The sequence below is a fragment of the Erythrolamprus reginae genome, chromosome 2 (genome assembly GCF_031021105.1).
Source record: "Erythrolamprus reginae isolate rEryReg1 chromosome 2, rEryReg1.hap1, whole genome shotgun sequence".
NCBI classification, from domain to species: domain Eukaryota; kingdom Metazoa; phylum Chordata; class Lepidosauria; order Squamata; family Dipsadidae; genus Erythrolamprus; species Erythrolamprus reginae.
In genome coordinates, this window is record NC_091951.1 from 272,881,320 (window position 1) to 272,905,370 (window position 24,051).

At 40.9% G+C, this 24,051-nt stretch overlaps 1 protein-coding gene across 2 annotated transcripts in view; it reads left to right on the top strand.

The window, feature by feature from the left end:
- The window catches only part of MAMDC2 (MAM domain containing 2), a 58,626-nt gene that overhangs the window by 28,575 nt on the left and 6,000 nt on the right, over positions 1-24,051 (top strand). For both annotated transcript variants that reach the window (XR_011558312.1, XM_070742650.1), the window contains exons 5-10: positions 2,270-2,407; positions 5,878-6,134; positions 7,160-7,253; positions 10,657-10,803; positions 18,493-18,758; positions 22,573-22,666. Coding sequence is in view for 1 of the 2 variants with exons in the window: in XM_070742650.1 (XP_070598751.1) it covers positions 2,270-2,407; positions 5,878-6,134; positions 7,160-7,253; positions 10,657-10,803; positions 18,493-18,758; positions 22,573-22,666 (996 nt within the window). In the remaining variant the exon portion in view is untranslated. The remainder of the gene's footprint in view (positions 1-2,269; positions 2,408-5,877; positions 6,135-7,159; positions 7,254-10,656; positions 10,804-18,492; positions 18,759-22,572; positions 22,667-24,051) is intronic.

Genomic DNA, 24,051 nt, shown 5'->3' on the forward strand with positions numbered 1-24,051 from the left:
AGGTTTCCAAATCCTTAGAAATCTTTATTGCTCAGTCAGAACTTAAGACAAAAAGCAGCTATGAAAAAGAACATGTTGCCTCAGCAATGGTTTGCAGCTATTCATAGATTAAAATTAATTAATACTAAAATATGCTTTTTAGGTTCTGTAACATCTTTTGTATAGCTGATTGTCTCTGTCATTGAATGTAAGTCTGTATGATCGTCTCTGTCTGAATGTAAGTCTTGGACTTAGCCAAGAGAAACCCAGAGTTCTGCAGGACATCAGAAAGGTTCAGACAGACTACGTGCTTGGGGTACAGAAGTCAGGTGTTAGAGAATATTCTTGAGATGGAGATATGTACATATACATACACAGTGATACCTCATCTTACGAACCCCTCTCCATACGAACTTTTCGTGATACGAACCTGGTGTTCAAGATTTTTTTGCCTATTCTTCCAAACTATTTTCACCTTACGAACCTGAGCTGCCGCCGCCAGAATGCCCCGCCTCTGGACTTCTGTTACCAGCCAAAGCGCTGGGAGTTCCCTGAGGCTCCCCTCATTGGGAATCCCCACCTCCGGACTTCCATTGCCAGCCAAATCCCTGAAATTCCCCTAAGGCTCTCCTCGCTGGGAAACCCCACCTCCGGACTCTCGTTGCTAGCCAAAGAACTGGGATTACCCTCAGGCTCCCCTCACTGGGAAACCCCACCTCCGGACTTCCGTTGCCAGCCGAAGTGCTGGGATTTCACTGAGCCTCCCCTTGCTGGGATTCAAAGCAGCGCCAGCAAAAATGAAGGGGAGACTCAGGGGAATCCAGCGTTTCGGCTGGCAATGGAAGTCCAGAGGTGGGGTTTCCCAGCAAGGGGAGCCTCAGGGGATCCCAGCGCTTCGGCTGGCAACGAGAGTCCGGAGGTGGGGTTTCCCAGCGAGGAGAGCCTTAGGGGAATTTCAGGGATTTAGCTGGCAATGGAAGTCCGGAGGTGGGGATTCCCAGTGAGGGGAGCCTTAGGGGAATTTCAGGGATTCGGCTGGCAATGGAAGTCCGGAGGTGGGGATTCCCAACGGTGCAAGGCAAAAGGGGTGACTTTTGGGATGGGGTTGCACGCATTATTTGCTTTTACATTGATTCCTATGGGGAAAATTGCTTCTTCTTACGAACTTTACTACTTACAAACCTGGTCACGGAACAAATTAAGTTCGTAAGATGAGGTATCACTGTACATATACATATACAGATACGTGCATGCATACATACAGTACATACATACAAGTTTTTACATGGGAAGAAACCCGAATATGCCAAGATCTTCATACCTGTACTCGTGAAAATCTACGAAAGCATATATATATATATATATATATATATATATATATATATATATATATATATGTTAAAATGTTCTTCAGATCCGACTTAAGAAAAACATATATATATATATATATATATATATATATATATATATTACACAGGGCAAAACCCGAACTCAGAACAATCTACATATATATATTTGTTTATTATTTATTTATTATTTGTTTGTTTGTTTGTTTGTTTGTTTATTGATTGATTGATTGATTGATTGATTGATTGGGGCAAGGTGTTAAAATTTCAATGGTACCAGGCCTACCGGCAGAGGTGGGTCTTTAAAAGTTTATGGAAGCCAGGGAACATGGGGGCAGAGCGGATCTCTGAGTGGAGCTCATTCCATAGGGTCGGGGACAGCACAGAGAAGGCTTTTCCCCTAGGCCCCGCCAGAAAACATCCTTTGGCTGATGGGACCTGGAGCAGGCCAGCTCTGTGGGACCTGACCGGCTGCTGGGATTACTCTGCAGTCACTTTTCCTTGGCTTAGATATTCCAGTCAAGGACATTCACAACTATTGAATTTTAATTCTAATTTCTGGACACCATAGACTATGGAGGGTGTGGTTTCATATGCTGCCTGGATCCTGCTTCTGCACGGATGGGGCTTCACTCACTTTCGTGGCCCAGTTTCTGGCTGGCCACTGACTGGTGCCAGTCTCCAGCTTGGAGATTAGGGTCCCTTGATTTAACATATCATAAAAGTTGCTTTATGCTTCCCTTCCTTGTTCTGCTTAATGGCTTTCTAGATTATGATAGTAACACATATGTAGGATTAAAGTTTACATTTTTCTGAATATTCACAATACATTTTAAATGGAACACTGAACTAATTATAATAGTATATTATAATAATAACATTAAAATAGTTATGGATGCCAAACCACGAATATTTATATCCTTCAATATTCTTTTCAAATACAGAATGTGACTTTGAAGAAAATCATCTTTGTGGTTTTATGAACCGCTGGAATCCAAATGTTAATTGGTTTGTTGGTGGTGGAAACATAGGAAATTCACAGTCTATCCTTCCAAAAGATCATACCTTTAGGAATGAATTTGGTAAGCAAGAAAGAATTATTTATTTTGAAAGACAGCAGGGTAGAAGATATCTGTAACTTTTAATTACAAATAATTCCAAATTCTTTCATTTGTGTTCTCAATTCTGTGTTCCAAGTTCTCTCATTAGAATACAATTGCACCATGAATGAATGTTTTATAATCATGTCATTTTTAATAATGCATATTTTAAAAATAGATGGGGTGGGAGGTGGGGAACTGCAAATTTAATTTGGCAATGGCAATTTTTACATAAATGGGGCATTCTTTGTGTGTGTTGGGGAAGGAAGGGAGTCAGTAAACACAAAGGGTTAGCTTTTCATAACTGTTTTCCCATGTAAAGTATAACCATGTTTTGGTCAAAACAAATTATGACCTACATTTTTGCACTGTGTTTTCAGGCTTGTTTTTATATTTCATTTATTGTATTCAGTGTACAACACATTTGCATGGTGTAAATTATTTATTAAATTAAATCCAGGCATTGTTCCAAGAATAATTTCTGTATAGTTTTCTCATCTATGCTCACATAGAAATTCTAGAGAAAGAAATTAATAAAACTTCATACCAGCACTTGAACATCAAGATTATTAAAAAGCAAATAATTTACCTTGTTATCCTAAAGTAACTACATTCTCTTAGCATGTTACTCAGAATATTATGTAATTTATTTAAACCTATATTTAAAAAATATATTCATGAATTCATGCATTTCCCAGAACTATGGTCAGAAGTTATTTTGAAGCATTTAGAATATGTTCTGGAAAAAAATGAGAGACCAGAGGGGCTACCAAAGAAAAATAATTAAAAAGTATATTCCTCCTCCCCCTTTTAATGGGAGCTTTCAGATGATAGATCCCTTTCTATTAAGGGATATCCCATATCCAGTTATGAGATAAAAGAAAGAAAAAATAGAAATAATTCTTTTCAGAGAATTAAAACACATGTAATTCATTTGGTGTCTTCTTAGAAGTACTAAAACAATGTATGTTTTCATCAGAGTTTGGGGATTATATGAAGACCACAATGATGATTGAAATATTTATTTCATTTTTTTAAAATTTTATTTTGTCAAGTACGTGTTGGTAGTATACATAGATATAGCACTGTTTATATACATGACATAGGTACTAATAAGAGGGAAACTTTAGGACAGGGATAGTAGGCACACTGTTGCACATATGCATGCTCCAAGTAGTTGTTGACAGGAAGGACGTTGTAGCAAATAATTTTATGAGCTATACTTAGGTTGTGTCGAAGGTGACGTTGTTCTAAGCTTTCTAAGCCTAGGATTTCAACTCTGGTTGTGTAAGATATTCTGTTGCGAGTAGAGGAGTGGATGGCTCTTCTCGTAAAGTATCTCTGGATGGTTTCTAATGTATTTTATGTGGGTTCCAGACAGTGTGGGTTCCAGACAGATGAGCTGTATTCAACGATTAGTCTGGCGAAAGTTTTGTATGCTCTGGTTAGTAGTGTGATATTACCAGAGAAGAAGCTACATAAGATTAGGTTAACAACTCTGGAAGCCTATTTTATGATGTTGTTGCAATGGGCTTTGGCAATTAGGTCATTTGATATGAATATTCCAGGATCTTTTACAGAGTGAGGTTGTCTGCAAGGTCTTGTCTATTCTATTGTTTATTTGATGTTCTGATTCTTTTTGTCAATGTGTAGGACAGAGCAATTGTTGGTTGAAATTAGGAGTTGCCAGATGTTTGACCATTCTGACACAAAGTCAAAGTCTTTTTTGAGGGTAGAGTTTGAAGAGTTTTATATCATCGGCGAAGAGAATGCAGTTGCTTGTAATGTGATCACAAAGGTCACTTATATAGAGTAAAAATAAAGTGATAGAACTCACATAAAAGTAATCTACAAAACAACTTCTTCAAATTCTGTAATATTCAAGGAGAGTAGATTACAACTAAGTTGGAAAACTTAGATCTCCATGGAGATTTTCTAATGTAAGAATATCCCAGAGTAGAAACATATATTCAGGAAAAGAATGAAAGAAAACTTTTGAATAACAAGGAAGTTATATTTCTGGTAAAAAAAAACCAATGTAGGGCTTTGGGGTTCTTTTTGCAAATTGGATAAGTTGAGTTCTTAACTTTTAAATTAGAGACCTTTGAGAAGAGGTTAAACCACAATGTGTTATATTTGTGCACTGGAAAAGCTGAGTGCAGTAGATCCATTTATCTCTAAAAATAGAGCAGCTGTGTAAGACAAGGATTAATTTTCCTCAATCAGCAGATTTTGCTCATTCCATATGGTTTTTTGAGTTTGATTAAAAAAGATAGTTCATCACTGATTACATTGTGTTTTTTTGTGGAAAATTGGAGAGAATTTGGGAGCATTTTTAAAACAAGCAAAATCTTTGTATCATTTTAAAATAATTATATTAATAAGTAATCATAAAAGCCAATGTAGTAAAGGAGAAGGTCAGTAAAAACCTGTAGAAATACACTTATATATTTCTGCATTGTATAGATGAGGGAATCATTCTGGATTGTCTTCTGATGGTCTAGTATGGAAAAATTCAATATGGAGTATTAACAGCTTCTGAAAATATTTTCAAATGATCAAATAGACAAACACAATTGGGAGGTAGATTATAATTTCTATAGTTAAGATCTCATTAAAACAAGATCTATTTCCCTAGACCTTTTCCAGTTACCTATTGGAAATTAATAGCTTTCCCACCATAATCTGAATAGATTCTATTTCAGGCATGCTTGGCATTAAACATCATAAACCAACACAAAAACAATGAAGCATCATCTTCTTAGTATTCTGTCATCCCCCTTTTTAATATTTATTACTTTGATCTTTTTTCCCTCTTCATGTCAGGCTGACTGATTTTTTGGTATTTTACTCTGCTTGAGATTCAAAATATGAAAGGAGTCTTTGTTACATATGCTGCCGTTTGAAAATTATCTGATATGCAGTTTCAGTACTGATTTGGCTGTACTAAAACATTAAATGTGAATTAGAATTAACATGTGCATCTAGATCTGCATGTGTTTCATGTAATTATAATAAATTTAGGTTTATCATGGTATTATATTCATTTATTTAGGATTAAACCTTATATAACTGACTGAGATATTCTTTAATGTTATATTGCATATCAGTAAACTTTTTTGCAACCTACTCTATTGGCCACATACTGTATAGCTTTGGCTAAAAGATTTAGATACGCTAATTTCAAAATTCTACATTCATTAAGAACTTTTCCTCTCTTGAGTATGCTGATTCTAAGCTAAAAAGGATAATTTTCATAGACTGTGATATGTTCATACCAAGCAGCCTGATAATCCAAGTGCTGAGAGTTGCAGACTAATTTTAACATATTAAATCAGAGTAGCAAATATCCTGAGAATGAAGTTATTGTTATCATGTCTCTGTACAAAATTTTATAAAACAATGTTACAGTTATGCTATTTTCACAAATATGCCTTGTATTTAACTTGTAGGTCATTACATGTATGTGGATTCTCTCTACGTCAAGCACTTTCAGGAAGTAGCTCAACTGGTTTCACCTAAGACGCTGACTCCAATGTCAGGCTGTTTATCTTTTTATTATCAAGTACAGCAGGAAAATAGCATTGTTTTTACTATTTATACAAGAGATGTAAATGGATTTTATGAGGAGCTTTGGAAAGCAGATAGACCAACGAGTAATGATTGGCTGTTAGGTGAAGTTGACTTCAATGCACCATATCCAATGGAGGTAAGGGCATATAAACAACAGACCTGTATGTTTGCATATTACAGCTAGTTCTTGGCTTCTGACTAGAATTGAACTCAGAATTATGATCATAGGTTGTTGCTGTCGTTAAGCAAGTTGCCTCTGAGGAGTGGTAAAGGCCCTGGGTTGCTGAACGAATGGACATAAATCCAGGACTATATAGAATTTGTAATGTTATACTAGAGCAGGGGTGTCAAACTCACATCGTCATGGTGGCCACATGATACCAGGACTTTCCCCCCCTTCACTAAACCTGGGGTGGGCGTGGCCAGTCGGTCTGTGGGCCACGAGTTAGATAGCCCTGTATTAGTGTGCCCTCTTTAATATGGTAAGGACTTAGCTTTATTTATTTTAAGAATGATATGGAGTAATGATTTTTCTCTTTATAAATTATTTCCTTTAATTAAACTCCCTTGAGGATCTTTATAAGCTGGCACTCCTTTAAAAAAAGATTCATATTGGACATAGAAAAATGCACTTTTCTTTGACAAATACCAATATGTGCTGCCAGTCACTGCTTCTTATTTATAGATAGTGGAAAATAGATCTATGGTTCTTTTTGAACTTTGAGTTTGACATGTAAACATGAATCTGTGTACTGTTCAGGAAGTTAAAAATAAGGATTGTAAATTTGAGTTTATTCCTGCACATCCCAAGTATCTGGGACAAGGACAAGTAACAGTGGAGATATCATAAAGCTTCCTCCTTGTGATATATTATAGTTACAATAATGTGCTCCTAGGTAAGTGAGCATGTGATTGTAACTTTAATCACATACACATATACATGTTTTTATTCTTTTTGCTCCCCTAGATCATATTTTAATTTAACCAAATTATTTGAGTCTTAAATGGTAAATGATTTGAGAAAAATATGACTTCAAGCTTTTTCCTATGTATATAAATAAGGGTTAGCTGGGAACGATTGGATTTGCTTCTTCAAGGCAAGGATAGCCAAAATAAAATTTTGTATAATTATAATGTAACTATGCTTGGGTATTTTTGCAGGTTATTTTTGAAGTTGCTTTCAGCAGTGCCAAAGGAGGATATTTGGCTCTTGATGACATTTCTTTCTCCCCAGTTTTCTGTAGCAATCAAACAGGTACAGGTTTCCCACCTTAATTTATATTTTAAGTGAACATGAATATGTTATATAATACACATTTTTCTTTGTCAAAGAGTAAATCTAAATAATAAATAATAAATTTAATTGCTATTACACATTAAGACAACCCAACACATCTTCATCAACAACAAGCATTAGAAATCTCCCTTACATGATATAGTCGATTTAAGGCAGTGCTTCTCAAATAGCGCCCCCACCCGGGAGGCCTGTAGCGATGCCGACGAGCCCTGTAACCCTGGGGAACATGCTTTTTTTTTCTGCAGGTAGTAGGGGTTTTTTGCACCAAACAATAGGACACAGCACAGACCAGGAGATATTAAGTGTAGATAACAAATCCTTAAGAGACACCATGGAAAAATATTTAACAGGGATGAAAAGAAAGGAGGAGAGAGATGGAGATAATGAGACAAACATATATCTCCCAAAAGCTAAGACGAGGAAATATGATGAAGCGTATGTAGCGCTTGGCTTCACTGTAACTACGGTGGCAGACAAGGAAAGACTGGTATATTTACTGTGCCTAAAAATGTTGGCAGTGGACAGCATGAAGCCAAATAAATTAAGGTATCACTTAAACACATTACACCCCAGCCACGCTGATAAGCTGATTGAGTTTTTTCAGTGAAAATGTGCCAAATATTGCAAACAATCGTCTCAGTGGAGAGTGGGTGGTGGTGTTGAAATGTTTACTTCTTCCTGGGGGAGTGGGTGTAACAGAAAATAATTGAGAAGTGCTGATTGAAGGCAAAATGGATAGCATGCAAGCTAGACAGACAGACAGAAAGACGGACATCAATTGTTATTGAGTAAAAAGAATTCTGCCCACATGCAAGACTTTATCAATAAAAAGATGTTCTGCACATAATTTCCCCTTTACTGGTGAAAAGCACAGGAAAGATCCATAAGACGACAACAACATATAAAAATGAGGGACAATCACGCAACATAAACTTTATCTTAACAAATTATTGATGAACTTTTTTGAATGGATATAAACTCTACCTGCAGCCATCTGTATGTTGTAGTCTTCTTTGCAGTCCACAATTCTGTACATACATAGATTATCATAGGTTTAATGGACCTCTGTATGCCTCATTATCTTACTGGAATTGAGGTAAGATATTGAAGAAAGAGATACAGTGATACCTTGTCTTACGAATTTAATTGGTTCTGGGACGAGGTTCGTAAGGTGAAAAGTTCGTAAGACGAAACAATGTTTCCCATAGGAATCAATGGAAAAGCCAATAATGCGTGCAAGATGAAAACTCACCCCCTTTGCCTCATTACCGCCAGCATTCGGATCGTTCGGGGGTGGGTGGAGGAGGGTGGGAGACAGGGGGGAGACAGCGCAGGCTGCCCGGAGGGAGCCTCGTGGGTGGATTGACCAAAAAGTCAACAGTTACTGTACGGTTGCAATGACTGGAAGGGAAGGGAGGGAAACACACAGTCCGTTTGAACTGAGAGGAGCCGTGGCCACTGCCCCGTGGAAGGGACCTGGCTGGGAAGCTCCCAAAGGTGGTCTTTGCGCTCCCCCCAGGAGAGCAAGCAGCAGACGTGTGCTGGGGTCTTTCCCCTGGGGGCAAAGGTGGTGGTCGCAGGATGGCTTTGCTGCAGGCGGGTGTCTAGGAACCGCAGCTCCCCCCAGTTCTCCCGCGGATCTCTTCCACACACACTCGCTGCCCCCAGCCTCCGTGCCGCCGCCAGACTGTCATCTTGTAAAGAAGCGAGAAGAGGAGGAGGAGCTGGACGCCGCTGGCGGCGGAGGAAGGTGAATGCGGCCTGGAGACTGGGAGGGAGGCGGAATATGGAAGAAGGAGGAAGAGGAGGAGGAGGGAGGCAGCCTCCATGCTTTTCTTTCGGCTTCAGGTTGGACAGGAAAAGCTAAGCGGCCGGAGACGTTGCCAGCCCACGCCTGCACATTTAAGGTCTCCTCCGCCGAAAGAAAAGCATGGAGGCTGCCTCCCTCGTCCTCCTCTTCCTCCCGTATTCCACCTCCCTCCCAGCCTTCAGGTCGCATTCGCCGCTCGGCTGTCATCTTGTAAAGAAGCAAGGAGGAGGAGCTGGACGCCACTGGCGGCAGAGGAAGGCAAATGCGGCCCGGAGGCTGGGAGGGAGGCGGAATACGGGAGGAGGAGGAGGAGGAGGAGGAGGAGGAGGAGGAAGGCAGCCTCCGCGCTTTTCTTTCAGTGGAGGAGCTAAGCGGCGGAGGCTGCCTCCCTCCTCCTCCTCCTCCTCCTCCTCCTCCTGTATTCTGCCTCCCTCCCAGCCTCCGGGCCGCATTTGCCTTCCTCCGCCACCACCAGTGTCCAGTTCCTCCTCCTCTTCTCGCTTCTTTACAAGATGACAGCCGGGTGGCGGTGCGGAGGCTTGGGGCGGCGGGGGTGTGTGGAAGAGGTCCACTGGAGAACTGGGGGGAGCTGCAGTGCCTAGACACCCGCCTGCAGCAAAGCCACCCTGCGACCACCACCTTTGCCCCCAGGGGAAAGACCCCAGCCCACGCCTGCTGCTTGCTCTCCTGGGGGGGCACAAAGATCACCTTTGGGAGCTTCCCAGAAATTTACGAAAGGCAAGGAGGGTGGGGGCAATCCTAATCTCTGGGGGGAGCTGGTTCCAGAGGGTCGGGGCTGCCACAGAGAAGGCTCTTCCCCTGGGTCCCGCCAGATGACATGGTTTAGTCGACGGGATCTGGAGAAGGCCAACTCTGTGGGACCTGACTGGTCGCTGGGATTCGTGCGGCAGAAGGCAGTCCCAGAGATATTCTGGTCCTATGCCATGAAGGGCTTTATAGGTCATAACCAACACTTGAATTGTGACCGGAAACTGATCAGCAACCAGTGCAGACTGCGGAGTTTTGGTGAAACATGGGTATACCTAGGGAAGCCCATGATTGCTCTCGTAGCTGCATTCTGCTTCAATGAAGATGTTGTGCAGCAAATACATATGTTAAGGAAAGCAGCCTTTAAAAAGAATGCTTTTTAGAAACAATTGAACATTATTGGTGGAAATATTATTACTGAGGTAATACTGAATATAGATTCATTGTACATCTTCTATGGTTATATTATAAACATTTCTTTTTATTTGATACACATTATTTCCACTGGAGAATGCAAGTTACTTTCACTGAAAATAGTATCATCAGAACTATTTCCTTATCTGGTCTTTTATTTGTGTATGAATATGTGGGTAGAGAGAAATATTTTGGATCTGTGGGAATCTTAATTCTCTTTTGGATATGTTTTATTCAGTGTTAATATCCATAATTGCTATTAATGGACAAACAGCTTGATTCCTTCTTACTGACTTTACTAGTATTGATCAGCTTACTCTTTCAAGAATGCTGTTTCAATTCCCTTCCACTTGATCTGTTATTCCTTAGGCACTTCCTTCAGTCCCTTGCAGGCAAGTTGCACTTTTGAGGATAATTTTTGCCATTTTTATCAGGATTATAAAGATGGTCCTGGTTGGAGCAGGATAAAAGTGAAGCCTAATGCATATAGACCAGGTGACCACACTACTGGCACAGGTAAGTAAGCATTCTTTATTGGAAGATATAGGGTGGGTAAATTAACTTCTTCAAAATGCTGAACTCAATCTGAATCTCCTGAAGCTTTGAGGAATTTCAGCAATTTCTTGACAGGCTTGAGCCACTACAGAATGTGAAAAAAAAATCTTGCTATGAGAGTCTTAAAGAAAGAGGCTTAAACAAAATTCCTCTGGGATTTTTTTCTGTTGTTCTGCTTTGGTATAAGAATATGTACAGTATGTGCAGTGAGGGGCTACCAAAAATTTTACTACCACACTGTGGACGTGGCTTCCCTCGGGGGGGGGGGGATTGATTCGGAGAGCCCTTAAGTCGGCTTGCAGGAAAGGAAGGACGGGGAGGTGATTTAGCGGTGAGGCTTTTTTCTCTGCAGCCTGAATCAGCTGGCCAGTGCGTTGCCTCACTGCTGGTGGCTGCTTTCACTTTCGTTGCTGAAACTACCTGCCTTATTTCTTTTTGTGGCATTGACTCCCAGGAACAGCATAGTTGTTCCATCCTCAGGGCTTTGCTCTCTTACAATTGTATTTTTATTATTTTGCATCTTTTGGTCTGAATGCAACAAAACATCTCTGTGGTCGGCAACACCCACATAGAGCTGATTGGCACCAAAGCTCAGCCGCAGGCCCCGAGCACATCACAGTATTCAATCGTCATCACGGTCTCATCACTAGGCCCCTTTACCAGGATTCCACCAACTGTTTCAACTGTGTTACAGAGCTCAACAGCTCTACGAAGGCCTAGAGCAGGGGTGGGCAATTAATTTTGCCATGGGGCTGCATGAGAAATTGGGATGGTTTTAGAGGGCCAGATTAATATAATAAACTCAGTTCTACCCAATACTGTATATTATTGGGTAGAACTGAGTTAATTATATTATATTATATTATATTATATTATATTATTATAATATTATATAATATAATATTATAATTATAATTATAAATTAATTGCCTACCCCTTCGTTCCTTCCTTGTTCCCCCCATTTCTCCTTCCTTCCTTCTGCTTTTTCTTTTTCTTCACTTCTCTTTCAAAATATTCTTTTCAGGTGCCTCTCTTCAACTGACCTACATTGTCAGTTGAGAAAACATAGTGGAGGCTTTGCCTGAAAGTAGCTTTGGATTCCTTTTCTTCCTCCTCCTCCCTCCCTCCATTTCTCCTTCCTTCCTTCCTTCCTTCCTTCCTTCCTTCCTTCCTTCTTTCCTCCCTCCATTTTTCCTTCCTTCCTTCCTTCCTTCCTTCCTTCCTTCCTTCCTTCCTTCCTTCCTTCCTTCCTTCTTTCCTCCCTCCATTTTTCCTTCTTTCCTTCCTTCCTTCCTTCATTTCTCCTTCCTTCCTTCCAACCTCCGTGGGCGGGTCAGAGACAGCGAGCGGGCCACATCCGGCCCCCGGGCCGCACTTTGCCCAGGTCTGGCCTAGAGCCTACACTTTCTTACCCTTCTCCCTGGAGAGTCTCCAGGGGAGTAGAGAGCTATAGAGGCCCCAAGAACAGGGGCTGGGGCAGCCACTGATTAGGCTTCAGGAGGTTTAATTCCTTGGCTCTGCCTCCCTGGGACTACTCTGTAGCACCCATGGCATCCAGGAACCCCAAAAGGAATCCCATGGGTTGCAAGTGTACCCAGAAGAGCAACAGGTCAATAGAAGATGCTATAGACCCGGTGCCTTCTCCTCAGCCTCCTGCTCCTCTAGTTCAGGACAGATTATCCAAACCTACTAGAACAGAAAAGAGAAGGGACAAGACTTTGCAGAAATTGCATGATAAATCTGCAAAACGTCTAAGGTTCACATCAGCTCACCTACCCCAACAGAAGCCCCAGAGCTTCCTTTCTCAGGTGACAATAATTCAGCTTTGGATGAATCTAACCTGAACAGATCTCAACCTGACCTTTGGGGCTCAGGTGCAGAAATTATAGAGATCCAACAGGACTCCCCTCTAGATCCAGGCCTAGACCAGGACCCCAGGATAGAGCCTCCTGTCTCTCAGCCCCTCTTAACATTCCACCAGATTTTCAGGCTATGCTAACTGCCTTATCTCAGGCCATTGACTGCAGGATTCTGGCTTTCAATGTGCCCTCTTCTTCTTCTACTCCTTCTTCCAGACAGGCTAGGCCTCCTCAATCTACCTCTCTTAGACAGAGACTGGACCCTACCCCAATGGAACCTTCATCATCCAAGGAAGAGGACAAGGAAGACCAAGACGCTCCGAAGGAGGATCCCTTCCAAGGCCTCTCTGAAGATGAAGATGTACCAGCTAAACCTCTGGTCTCTTCTACCATTTTTTCTCCTCACCTGTTCAAATCACTTCTTCATAAAGCTTGCATGGCCACAGGACTCGCTTCTCAAGAACAAACTTCCACAACTATGGCCTCAGCTGAACAGGAAATCTGTCCTTTCTTTTCTGAGGAGCAGCAAGACACTGATGTCATACCCATGCCCAAACTATTCAAGGATGCCTTACTGAAGCACTGAACATCCCCAGCGGTGGACCCAAGCCCTTCCTCAAGAGAAAAAAAATTCTACAAAGTAGCACCTTCCTATGAAGACTTGCTGTTTTTCTCCAAAGTGGACAAACCCTTCAAGGCCCTCCACTCAGCTGCTGCCATGCCAGGCAAAGCTGAGGAGGTGATAAAGGCTGAAGACCGCCGTCTAGAACAAATGCTAAAAAAGAGTCACTCAGCTGACAGCTAGGCCATCAGGACCACAGTTTCAGCATCCTTCTTCGCCAGAGCTATGCTACTCTGGCTACAACAAATTCAGCACCACATTCCTCCCAATTATCTCCAGGGTCAACAAGATTTGAACAAAATATTTGCATCAGCTCAAGCCACCCTCCAAGCATCAGAAATTTTTGGCCAAATCCATAGCGGCCACCAGCGTGGCCAGGAGACTCCGCTGGCTTAAGCCATGGCAGGCTGGAGACTGCCAGAAATGGCAATTAACCATAGGACCCCTGAAACTTAAAAACTTGTTCAGGGACCTCCTTGATCCTTTCCTGATGGAGACTTTGGACAAGAGGAAAGTCCTGGGTCCTACCATCAAGAAAACTGCTAAGTTTCAGCATTCCTTTCGACACTCATTTTGCCAACCAGAACAGAACTTCGCCTTTCAGCTGTCATTAGGTCAGTATAATCCAAGACCTAGAATCCAGACAGAGAGGGCATCTAGAGACAGATCCAATAGAGGACAGAGAGGTAATTCCTCCTCCAGATCTGGTAAGAGTTCTAGATGGTGATCTAGTAATTCCCATTGGGGGTCGCTTGGCCTGGTTTCTACCAGCTTGGCAGCGATCCTCTAAGGACCCATAGTTATAATCCACCATTCAGTGGGGTCTTCAGTTAGAATTCCTTTCCACCACCACCCCAAACAGTTTATTTCTTGCCCTCACCCTAAATCCCAGGCCTCCAAACTCCTCATGGAGGAGGCCATCCAACATCTATTGTCAATCAGGGCTATTCAACCAGTTCCCTCCTCTCAAAGAGGATTGGGCTTCTACTCCACCCTCTTCATAGTCCCCAAGTCCTCTGGGGGATGGAGGGCCATATTAGATCTCAATAAATCAGTTTATCAAATACAGGCAATTCAAGATGTACTCCCTGGCATCTATCCTGGCTTCCCTTCACCCGGGTGACTTCAAAGTCTCCTTAGACCTAACAGAGACTTACCTTCACATCCCCAAAGGTCACAGACAATTCCTTAGATTCGCTTATCTAGGACACCATTGCTAATGTAAAGGGCATTTGTTTTGTCCTCTGCCTCTAGAGTTTTCACCAAATTATTAGGAGCCTTGGCAGCTCATATTAGATCAGTACCTATCCACATTCAATGTTACCTCAATGACATTCTAATCCATGCACCCTCTAAAGAGGGTACTGTTGTGGACCTTCGATCTACTATGACCTTGTTACAAAGATATGGTTTCTCAATTAACTGGACCAGTTCCCTCTACCAACACCCAACATTTAGGAACACAGATAGATTCAGTCCTATCCCCATCTCCCTCTCCCAAGAAAGACAGAACAGCATCAGGGATCTTGCTCTTCAGGTTCTGTGGGCAAAAAAAGCACCCATTGCCCTCTTGTCCTCCCTATTAGGTAAGATGGTCTCATGTATAAGCATCACTCCTTGGGCTAGATTGCACGCCAGAGAGCTTCAATGGCTACTGTTACCATTTCAGAGATCCACAGAGCACCTCCCGCCGCATCATCCCATTTCCCCAATCCGTCACACCGTCTTTCTCATGGTGGCTATCCTCCACTCTAGCCAAAGGTACCCTCTTCAGGATCTCAGCTCAGACAATCGTCACAACAGATGCCAGCCTCACAGGGTGGGGTGCCCATTCAACAGGTATGATAGCACAGGGCACGTGGTCGAAGGAAGAAGCCAGTCACCCCATCAACTGGCTGGAGCTAAGAGCTGTATTCCTAGCCCTCAAACACTTCAGGCATCACATCAAACACCACCATGTCCTAATACTCACCGACAATATGTTTACCAAGAGCCACATATGCAGACAAGGGGGCACTCACTCCAGAGCCTTAATGCGGGAAACCTTGAAGCTGGGTCTCTGGGCAGAGAGACACCTTCAGTCTCTATTAGCAGATCACATCTCAGGGGACCTCAATCTTCAGGCAGATTGGCTGTCCCACAAGGTGATAGACCCAGGAGAATGGATGCTTGTCCCATCACTGTTCTCCCAGATCTGCCTCAAATTCGGTCTCCCCTCGGTCAACCTATGTGCAACCACAGACAACACATAACACACACAGCTTTTCCTTCCGCTTCCCCTCTCTGAGGGCAGAGGTGATTATTGCCCTCAAGAGCCCATGGCCACAGGAATTGCTTTACGCCTTTCCTCCAGTTCCGATCATCCCGGACGTCATCCACAAAATCCTGTTGGAGAAAGTCCAAGTGATCGTAATTGTCCCACACTGGCACTTGGTTCGTGGCTCTCCGAGCACTGTCCATCCAACCCCATGGTGGCTCCCCGTTTTGGAAGACATGCTACAGCAAGGCACATCTTTCCTACCGGATCCAGATTGGTTCCACTTGACTGCATGGAGATAGTCCGGAAAGACCTAAAATATGAAGGCTATGATCCTGATGCCATTCTAGTCATGCAGACCTCCAGAAGACCATCCACTAACCGTATATATAATCATACCTGGTCCAAGTTCTGCAAATGATGTCTTCAAGAAGGAATCTCCTTTGTATGTATTCCTATCCCCAGAATCATTACATTCCTCATGAAAACGTTCCATAAAGGCCTTTCAGTCAAAACCCTCTGTAGACAATTGGCTGTCTTGTCTTCAGTCCTTGCTGGGCCCAGGTGGGAACCTCTCCAGAGCTTCCTGAAATACAGGAGCTCATCAAAGGGATATCTAAACTGAGATCCCCAACCATCCACCGATACTCAACTTGAGACTTACCTCGAGTCCTGTTGTCAATTACCTCTTCATCATACAAACCTCTCTTGACAACTTCCCTGCGTCACCTTTCACGCAAAGTAGCTTTTCTAGTGGCAATAACTTTTGCCCGTTGCATCTCAGAACTGGCAGCTTTATCCACTAGGCAGGACCTATGTCAGTTCCACCTGGATCCAAACTTCCTCCCAAAGGTGAGCTTCATATTCCACAGAACACGAGACATTAGACTCCCATCCTTTTGCACCAAACCGAATCACCGTCTAAGCATTAGATGGCACACCCTGGACGTCACCAGAGCTTTACGCATTTACATCAAACGCACCCAGACGTTCCGTAAATCGGAAGCCCTTTTCATTGCCTACCATCCCAGGTCACTGGGCACCAAAGTATCCTCCACCATCTTGGGCAGATGGATAAGAAGCACAATTGCCAAAGCGTATGAATCGGCCGCCATGCCGATTCCCAGAAACATTACTGTTCATTCCACATGAAGCGCAGCAACTTCAGCAGCATGGGATACTCAAGCTCCATTGGAGGAAGTCTGTAAAGCAGCCACCTAGTCTTCGCTCAATTCATTCATCTGTCACTACAAAAATCTGCCTCCGCAGATACAGACTTTGGCCAAAAAGTCCTCCACAGCGTGATCTCTCATGATCTTTAAAGGTTATCCCTCCCTACAGGGAACACATCTCTTGGGTATGTCCCACATGACTACTGGCCCCGCTCCCAAGTATGGAGAATAGGCATTGGATACTCACCTGAACGCCTCTTCTCATACGCAGAGTGGGGATAGTAGTCACCTCCCTCCCTATTCTATTTTTTTACCTTTCTCTAACTTACCTAAGGCCAAGAGTCGACTAAGTCATGAGCCATCACAAATGAGCCAAATCTTCAGATTTGTGAAATCTGGGGAAGGAGCGGATCTGGTGGTATTTAAATAGACTGCATGCTCGGTCCTGATTGGATAGGACATGGAGCATAACCCACGTGACTACTGTCCCTGCTCTACGTATGAGAAGAGGCGTTCAGGTGAGTATATAATGCCTCTTGCCTCTCAGTCTGATTCTGGGATACAGTGCTCATCTCCATTTCTTGGCTGAGGGAGCCAGTGTTGTCAGAAGACTATTTCCATAGTCATGTGGCCAGCATAGTTATAGCCAAAGCCGCACATAACATTATTACCTTCCCACCATAGTGGTACCTATCGGTCAGTGGTGGGCTCCTACCGGAATGGCTAATTGCGCACAGCTCCGCGGCTCTGGCATGCAGTGCAAGATCGAGCACAATTTTGCTTTCTGCACCTGTGCAGGAGAAAATTTTGCATGGGGATGTGTGTTTCAGTGAGGTTTTTTTGCTTCCTCGCATGCAGGGAAGCAAAAAACCTTACCGAAACACACACACACATGCAAAAGTTTGCTACCTGCACAAGTGCGGGAAGTAATATTGCGCTTGATCCCAGACTCACACACCAAAGCCGCAGAGCTCTGTGCAATTAGCCATTCCGTTGCTATCAGTATTAATCTACTTGGATTTGGATGCTTTTGAGCTGGGACAAATAATGAGGAACTCACCCATTGTGTGGAGGTTGAGTTTTGAATCTGGGCTGTCAGCTCTCCAGATGACAAGCTCAGTATCTTTAGCCTCTGAACCATCATTCTATGATCACATGTTCAGAATTTAGGTGCTTGGCAATTATGTACTTATGAAAGCTGCACTGTCCCCAGACATGTGTCAGTGCTTGTAACCTTTTCAGCCAACTTCTGACAAGCAAAGTCAATGGGGTAAATTCAATTTGCTTAATGACTGTATAATAACTGTAGTGATTTGCTTAACAACTGTGGCAAAAAGGTCCTGGAATCACTTGCTTAGCAACAAAAATGTTGGGCTCAATTGTTATAAGCTGAGGACTATCTGTATATGTAACCTAATTACCTAATTAACATTCCTATAATGATGGCAATATAGCTTTGGAACAAAATTAGTCTTAAAAGTTGGGTAAAAAAACCTTTTTTTAACTGTAAAGATAACATGTATTAATGTATAACAACTGGAAAATAGCAACTAAAAATTTCCAAACCTGGAAAGATTATTTAAGATATTTTTGTACAAAATAGCTCTTTAGAGACATGGTCTAACTGTATATAGCAGCCTTAGCTTGCAGATATGCCAGTGGAAGTCTAATATAATACCTAGAAATATCTCAGCAGGAGTAAATTACTTGAAATGATTTAAACACTGCATTGCATTTCAGGTTTCTATTTGCTGGCAAATACAAAGTTTGCATCGCAACCTGGATATATTGGCCGCTTATATAGTCCAACTCTTCCAGAAAACTTACAATATTGTCTGAGATTTTATTATGCTTTGTTTGGCTTTTTCAAAATGAGAGATTCCCTGGCTGTTTATATCTTTGAAGAAAACCATATTGTTCAAGAAAAAATCTGGTCTGTCTCAGAAACTCCCCAAAGAGTCTGGACTCAAGCTGAAATCACCTTCAGAAAGCCAATGCCTTGCAAGGTAACAACCAATGTTTTCTGTCTCTGTTACTGTTATTTTCTGTTTCTCCTAAATGAGTCATAACAGCTGCTCTGTAAAAAAAAGGGCAAAGGGATTTGTTCATCTTCTCTTTTCCAGTAAAAGACAGTAAAATTATCCTGACAGATGGGAATGTGACCACAGATAGAAGGGCAGCAGTCACTATATGGTTTGTGTGGCAAGAGGGTGTACAGGGAAAAAAGCAATTAATTAAATAAAAATGCGAATTTTAATTTTTATTGTGTTATACATATTTTGGAAAGAAGAGTTTGGATTTAGATTTTGTTTAGATTCATTTAGTTAAAATCACATTAAGATTATTTTTTGTGATTATTTTTGTGCCTATCTATTTACACCAGATGTATTTGAAACTTTTGTTGACTAACAAAACTACATGTAATTTGGGGCAATGTATTATAAATGGAAAATTTGAAGGTAACGTCATGTAACCACATATGCTTCATCTGAAGTTCAGTTCATATGCAAATATGCCATTCATACTGAAGATATTAGTAGGCTTATGACATTTTTAAACTGTACCAGTGAGAAGTGTATACATCTTGTTTTAATAATTTTGACCCAAATGGAAAGCAAATTTAAAATATTAATGCCAATTGTGACAAGTGTAGAGTATTAATAATGTGCTTTGTGTGCATAGAGAGTAAAATGAATAGCTACTTCCATTGCTGCCAATGTACTGTTTGCTTATATTATCTGGGAATATATGTTGCAGATCAAAAGATTCTAAGTTTAGAATCTTTTTAGCAGTCCACTTTATAGCATAAATACTGGTAGATCACAACCAGCATTTACTTCATCTTCCCTGCAGCTAATTTTATGCAACTTTGATTTTTCCTTCCCAAGTGTCTATAGAAATAGTAAACACCCTCAGCAGCCAAGTTGAGTCTTGGCCATCCTTGAATGTCACATAGCACAAGAGAATTAGATCTTTCCATTGCTTCCTTCTACAGCTTCTCCAATTTAAAAACTTCAGTCATCAGAAACTTTTTGATAATGTATTTTTTACTCTGCATTTTTCCTCAAATAAGAAATAGTGAATATTTAATATTTCGTCTTTGTCATTTCAACTGGGAAAGCTGTAAAGCATAATAAGGAAAGACTTTGTTTCCAGGGATGAGTACATTTTGGAATAACTATTTGAAATTAGTTCTCCAAACCAGTGATTTTCAACCTTATTTGAGCCGCAGCACATTTTTTACATTTACGAAACCCTGGGGCACATTGAGCGGGGGGGGGGGGGGGGGGCGGCTAAAAAAAGTTTGGACAAAAAAATTCTCTCTCTCTCCCTCCCCTTCACTCTATTTTTTCTCCCTCCCTTTCTCTCCCTTCCTTCCTTCCTTTCTCTTCCTTCCTTCCTCTTTTTTGCTCTCTTTCTCTCTCCCTCCCTCCCTCTATGTCTTTCTCTCTCTCTCCTTCCCTCCCTCTCTTTCTCACTCTCTTGTTTTCTTTCTCTCTTTCTCTCTCTCTTTCTTTCTCTTGTTCTCTCTCTCTTGCTTTCTTTCTCTCTCTCTTATTCTCTTTCTCTCTCTCTCTTGCTTTCTCTCTCTCTTTCTTTCTCTCTGAGCTTCGCGGCACACCTGACCATGTCTCGCGGCACACTAGTGTGCCACGGCACACTGGTTGAAAAACACTGCTCCAAACCAATTACTGGCACTACAATATTTAATATAGAAGAAACTGGCCAGTAACATTAATGAGCTACTTGAAAAACACCATTTTAGAAAATTTGTGTAATTGTTTTGTATAATTAAATCAAATGCAATAAACCTAAATCAAAAAATAGAGAATTTATATTATTTACATTAATTTGTGTTCTACTTTTCAGGTTGTCTGTAAAAAGATCTTAATGCTTAGTAGAAAGGAACATACTCCTTTCTATTATGTGCTTTTTTCTAGAAAGCAGGTATTAAAAGGACATTAAATCATTGAAATACTGAGTTGCTTGTGAAATTTCGGCCATTGATAGAAAAAAATATTTGTATCTTATGGTTGAACTCTAGGGTCCTTGGGACTCTCGGTGCTTGGTGGTTTTTTGCAGCCATTTCATTACCAAACTAAGTAACTGATGTTATCTAATTTAGTAATGAAATGTCTGCAAGAAAACCAAGTTCAGAGAGCACCAAGAACCCAATAATTTCACCCATGTTTAAACAATGTTGCTTTCTGCAGAAACAACAATATAATCACAATAAAGCTGTGAAACAATTTTACAAACATTTGTAAAAGAACTTTAATATCATTTCTCTATACAGTTCTGTCTGGAAACCAATTTTTAATTAGTTAATAGATTAACAGAGTTGGAAGGGACCTTGCAGATCATCTAGTCCAACCCCCCACTCAAGCAGGAGACCCTACACCATTTTTGACAAATGACAGTCTAATCTCCTCTTGAAAATCTCGAGTGATGAAACTCCCCCAAATTCTGAAAGCAAGCTGTTCCATTGGTTGATGTTTCTCACTATCAGAAAGTTCCTCCTTATTTCTAGGTTGAATTTCTCCTTGATCAGTTTCCATCCATTATTCCTTGCCTGGTCTTTAGAAAACAGCTTGACCCTCTCCTCTCGGTGGCAGCCCCTCAAATATTGGAACACTGCTATCATGCGTCCCCTGGTCCTTCTCTTCACTAGACTAGCTATACCAAGTTCTTGTAACCGTTCTTCATATGTTTTAGTCTCCAGTCCCCTAATCATCCTGGTTGCTCTCCTTCTGCACTTTTTCTAGAGTTCCATGTCTTTTTGTAGTAAGGTGACCAAAACTGGATGCAGTACTCTAGGTGTGGTCTAACTAAGGCTTAATAGAATGGTATTTGTTGAGTTCAGATACTGAAGAGGCAGGAGACTAGCAGTGAGACTTCAGCTCTTTATTGGTGAGCAAACATTAGCTCCTGCCTGCTTTTTGGAAATAGCATTGGTTACTCTGATTGAAGGTTATTATTGGACCTAGATGGTAGGGAATTGAAGATCCTTCTGGCTATACCCAGAAAATTACCTACATAAAATTCTGCTAGCTGCGATTTGAAAGGAAAACAAAATTACCTATTGTAATGAGGTAATGAAACTTCTGCAAGCAAACAATCAAGCTCCGAGAGTATCAAGGACTCCCCAGATCATTATTGTGTTTTTTGAACACAATATCAAATGCCTGAATAATATTTCTTGTTCAATTGTTTGTATATTTATTTCACCTACAGAACAAATATATTTTGAAACAATAACTTCATTGCTAAATTACATGTTTCAAGTTCTAGTAATAATATAGAATTACTAGGAAAAGCTGTTTCATTAATGAAAAATCTGGGATAAGCCAAATTGCTTTTTAATTAAGATTTGTACTAAAATAGAAGTAACCAGAAGCACTGCAAGTTAGCAATCTTTTACACTTATATTTTCTTTATATATAACTGACAAAATGATGCAAGAAATAGAAATTAATTGCTTCATGTGTTCAGAGTATTAGAGATTGTTTGTAAATTAGTTGTAAGCAAAACATTTTCCACACGAATATTGGGAAAATGTTAACTTCAAGATTCGTCCCTGTCTGTGATATGTGCATAGATTGAGAACATTTTGTTTGAGATCATGAGTAAAGTGAATGCATGCCCATATGTATTTCAAAGGATGTTGAAGCAGTTCAAGGAATATGTTTGCAAATATTTTATATGCTTTATAAAGCAACTCTTTCAAATGCTTTATAGAATTCAACTGATTAAAAGAGCATTAGGGTGGAAATGGGCTTTGAAAAATTAAAATTGATTGTATTTTTGTGCAAATTTCAGGTGGTGTTTCTGAGCTGGTGTAGAAACTTTTGGGATTGTGGAATAGTGGCACTAGATGATATATCAGTGAATTTGGGAAGCTGTCATAGTGCTGGTAAAATTAATTACATTTCAAATCCGTAGTATGTATATTTATTGCAATTGATGTATACTTTCTGATATTAATGATCTGTTCTGTGTAACTTTCCCCTATTTTTTCAGGTTATCATACACCATTCCATATTGGATGGAGATATAGATTTAAGTTTAAAAACTATGCTTTTCTCCATTTAAATGGTGTAGATGCAAATTCACAATTTATTAATGTTTAGTGCTTGAGTAGAGACACATGCATTGGAAGTAATGAGTACAGTGTTTAGTATGCCCAAGAAATTCCTATAAAGAAACAGAATTTCTTCTATCAAATTCCAAAACACTCCTATACTGCTCTTAGAAAAAAAAAAAGAGCAGATCTCAATTTAAATTGGGATTGAGATACAGGGGAGATGGTTACCTTCCATTAGCACAAATGTTCATTATATCTATGCCTGTCTGTCTACATATATAAAAAATAAGAATCCAACCTACTGTAGGAATTGTTTTGAATGATTGACAGTTAAATGTTCTGCATTTCTGAAAGTAACAGGGGCTTCAGAAAGACATTCCTCATAGTAGTGCTAGTCCCCCAAAATCAAGATAGCGATATCTCTGATTAGCTTTAGCAAAATACCAAACATGTAGAATTAGCTGTAAATGCATATATTGATTCAATATGATAACCCATGTTTTTATTCCATTATTATGGAATTAAAATTATTAATAATTTAAGCCATTTTAAATCATACCACGTTTCCTCAAAAAAATGACCTATTGGAAAGTAAGTCATACCTTGATGTTTACACATGTGCCCAATATAAGCCCCACTCCCCAAATAAGCCCTAATTAAGACTCTGCCCATTCCAGGGTGCACCAGTAAAAATTAAGCTAGGATGGGGATGGGGAGAGGGTGCAGCTGTTCTACTACTTATCTTCAGGCAGTTGCAGCCAGGCCTGGCATACCTTGGTCCATTTCTTCTGCAGCCAGCAAGGCTTTCCTAAAGGCCTTTCCTGAAGGCCTCTGTAGCTGATAAAAGAGATCTGGATCGATCTGGATCTCTGTCATTGGCTGCAGAGGCTTTCAGGAAAGCCTTGCTGGCTGAAGAAGTTCCTGAAGGCCTCTGACAGCAAAAAGGTGACCGGGGGGGGCATGCACGTAAGGTGACCGGGGGGGGGCATGCACGTAAGTGAGGTGAGTCAATGGACGACATCCCCTCTGAAAATAAGACCTGGTGCCTTTTTTGGTGGCAAATATATAAGACAGGGTCTTATTTTCGGAGAAACACGTTACTTTGTAAATTCCAATGTCACATTTGGCTGTGACAAGAAGACAAGGTAAATTAATAAACTCATGGGATTGCAGTGAAATTTGAAGTTAAGTAAACCATGAATCATGGTTTTTCT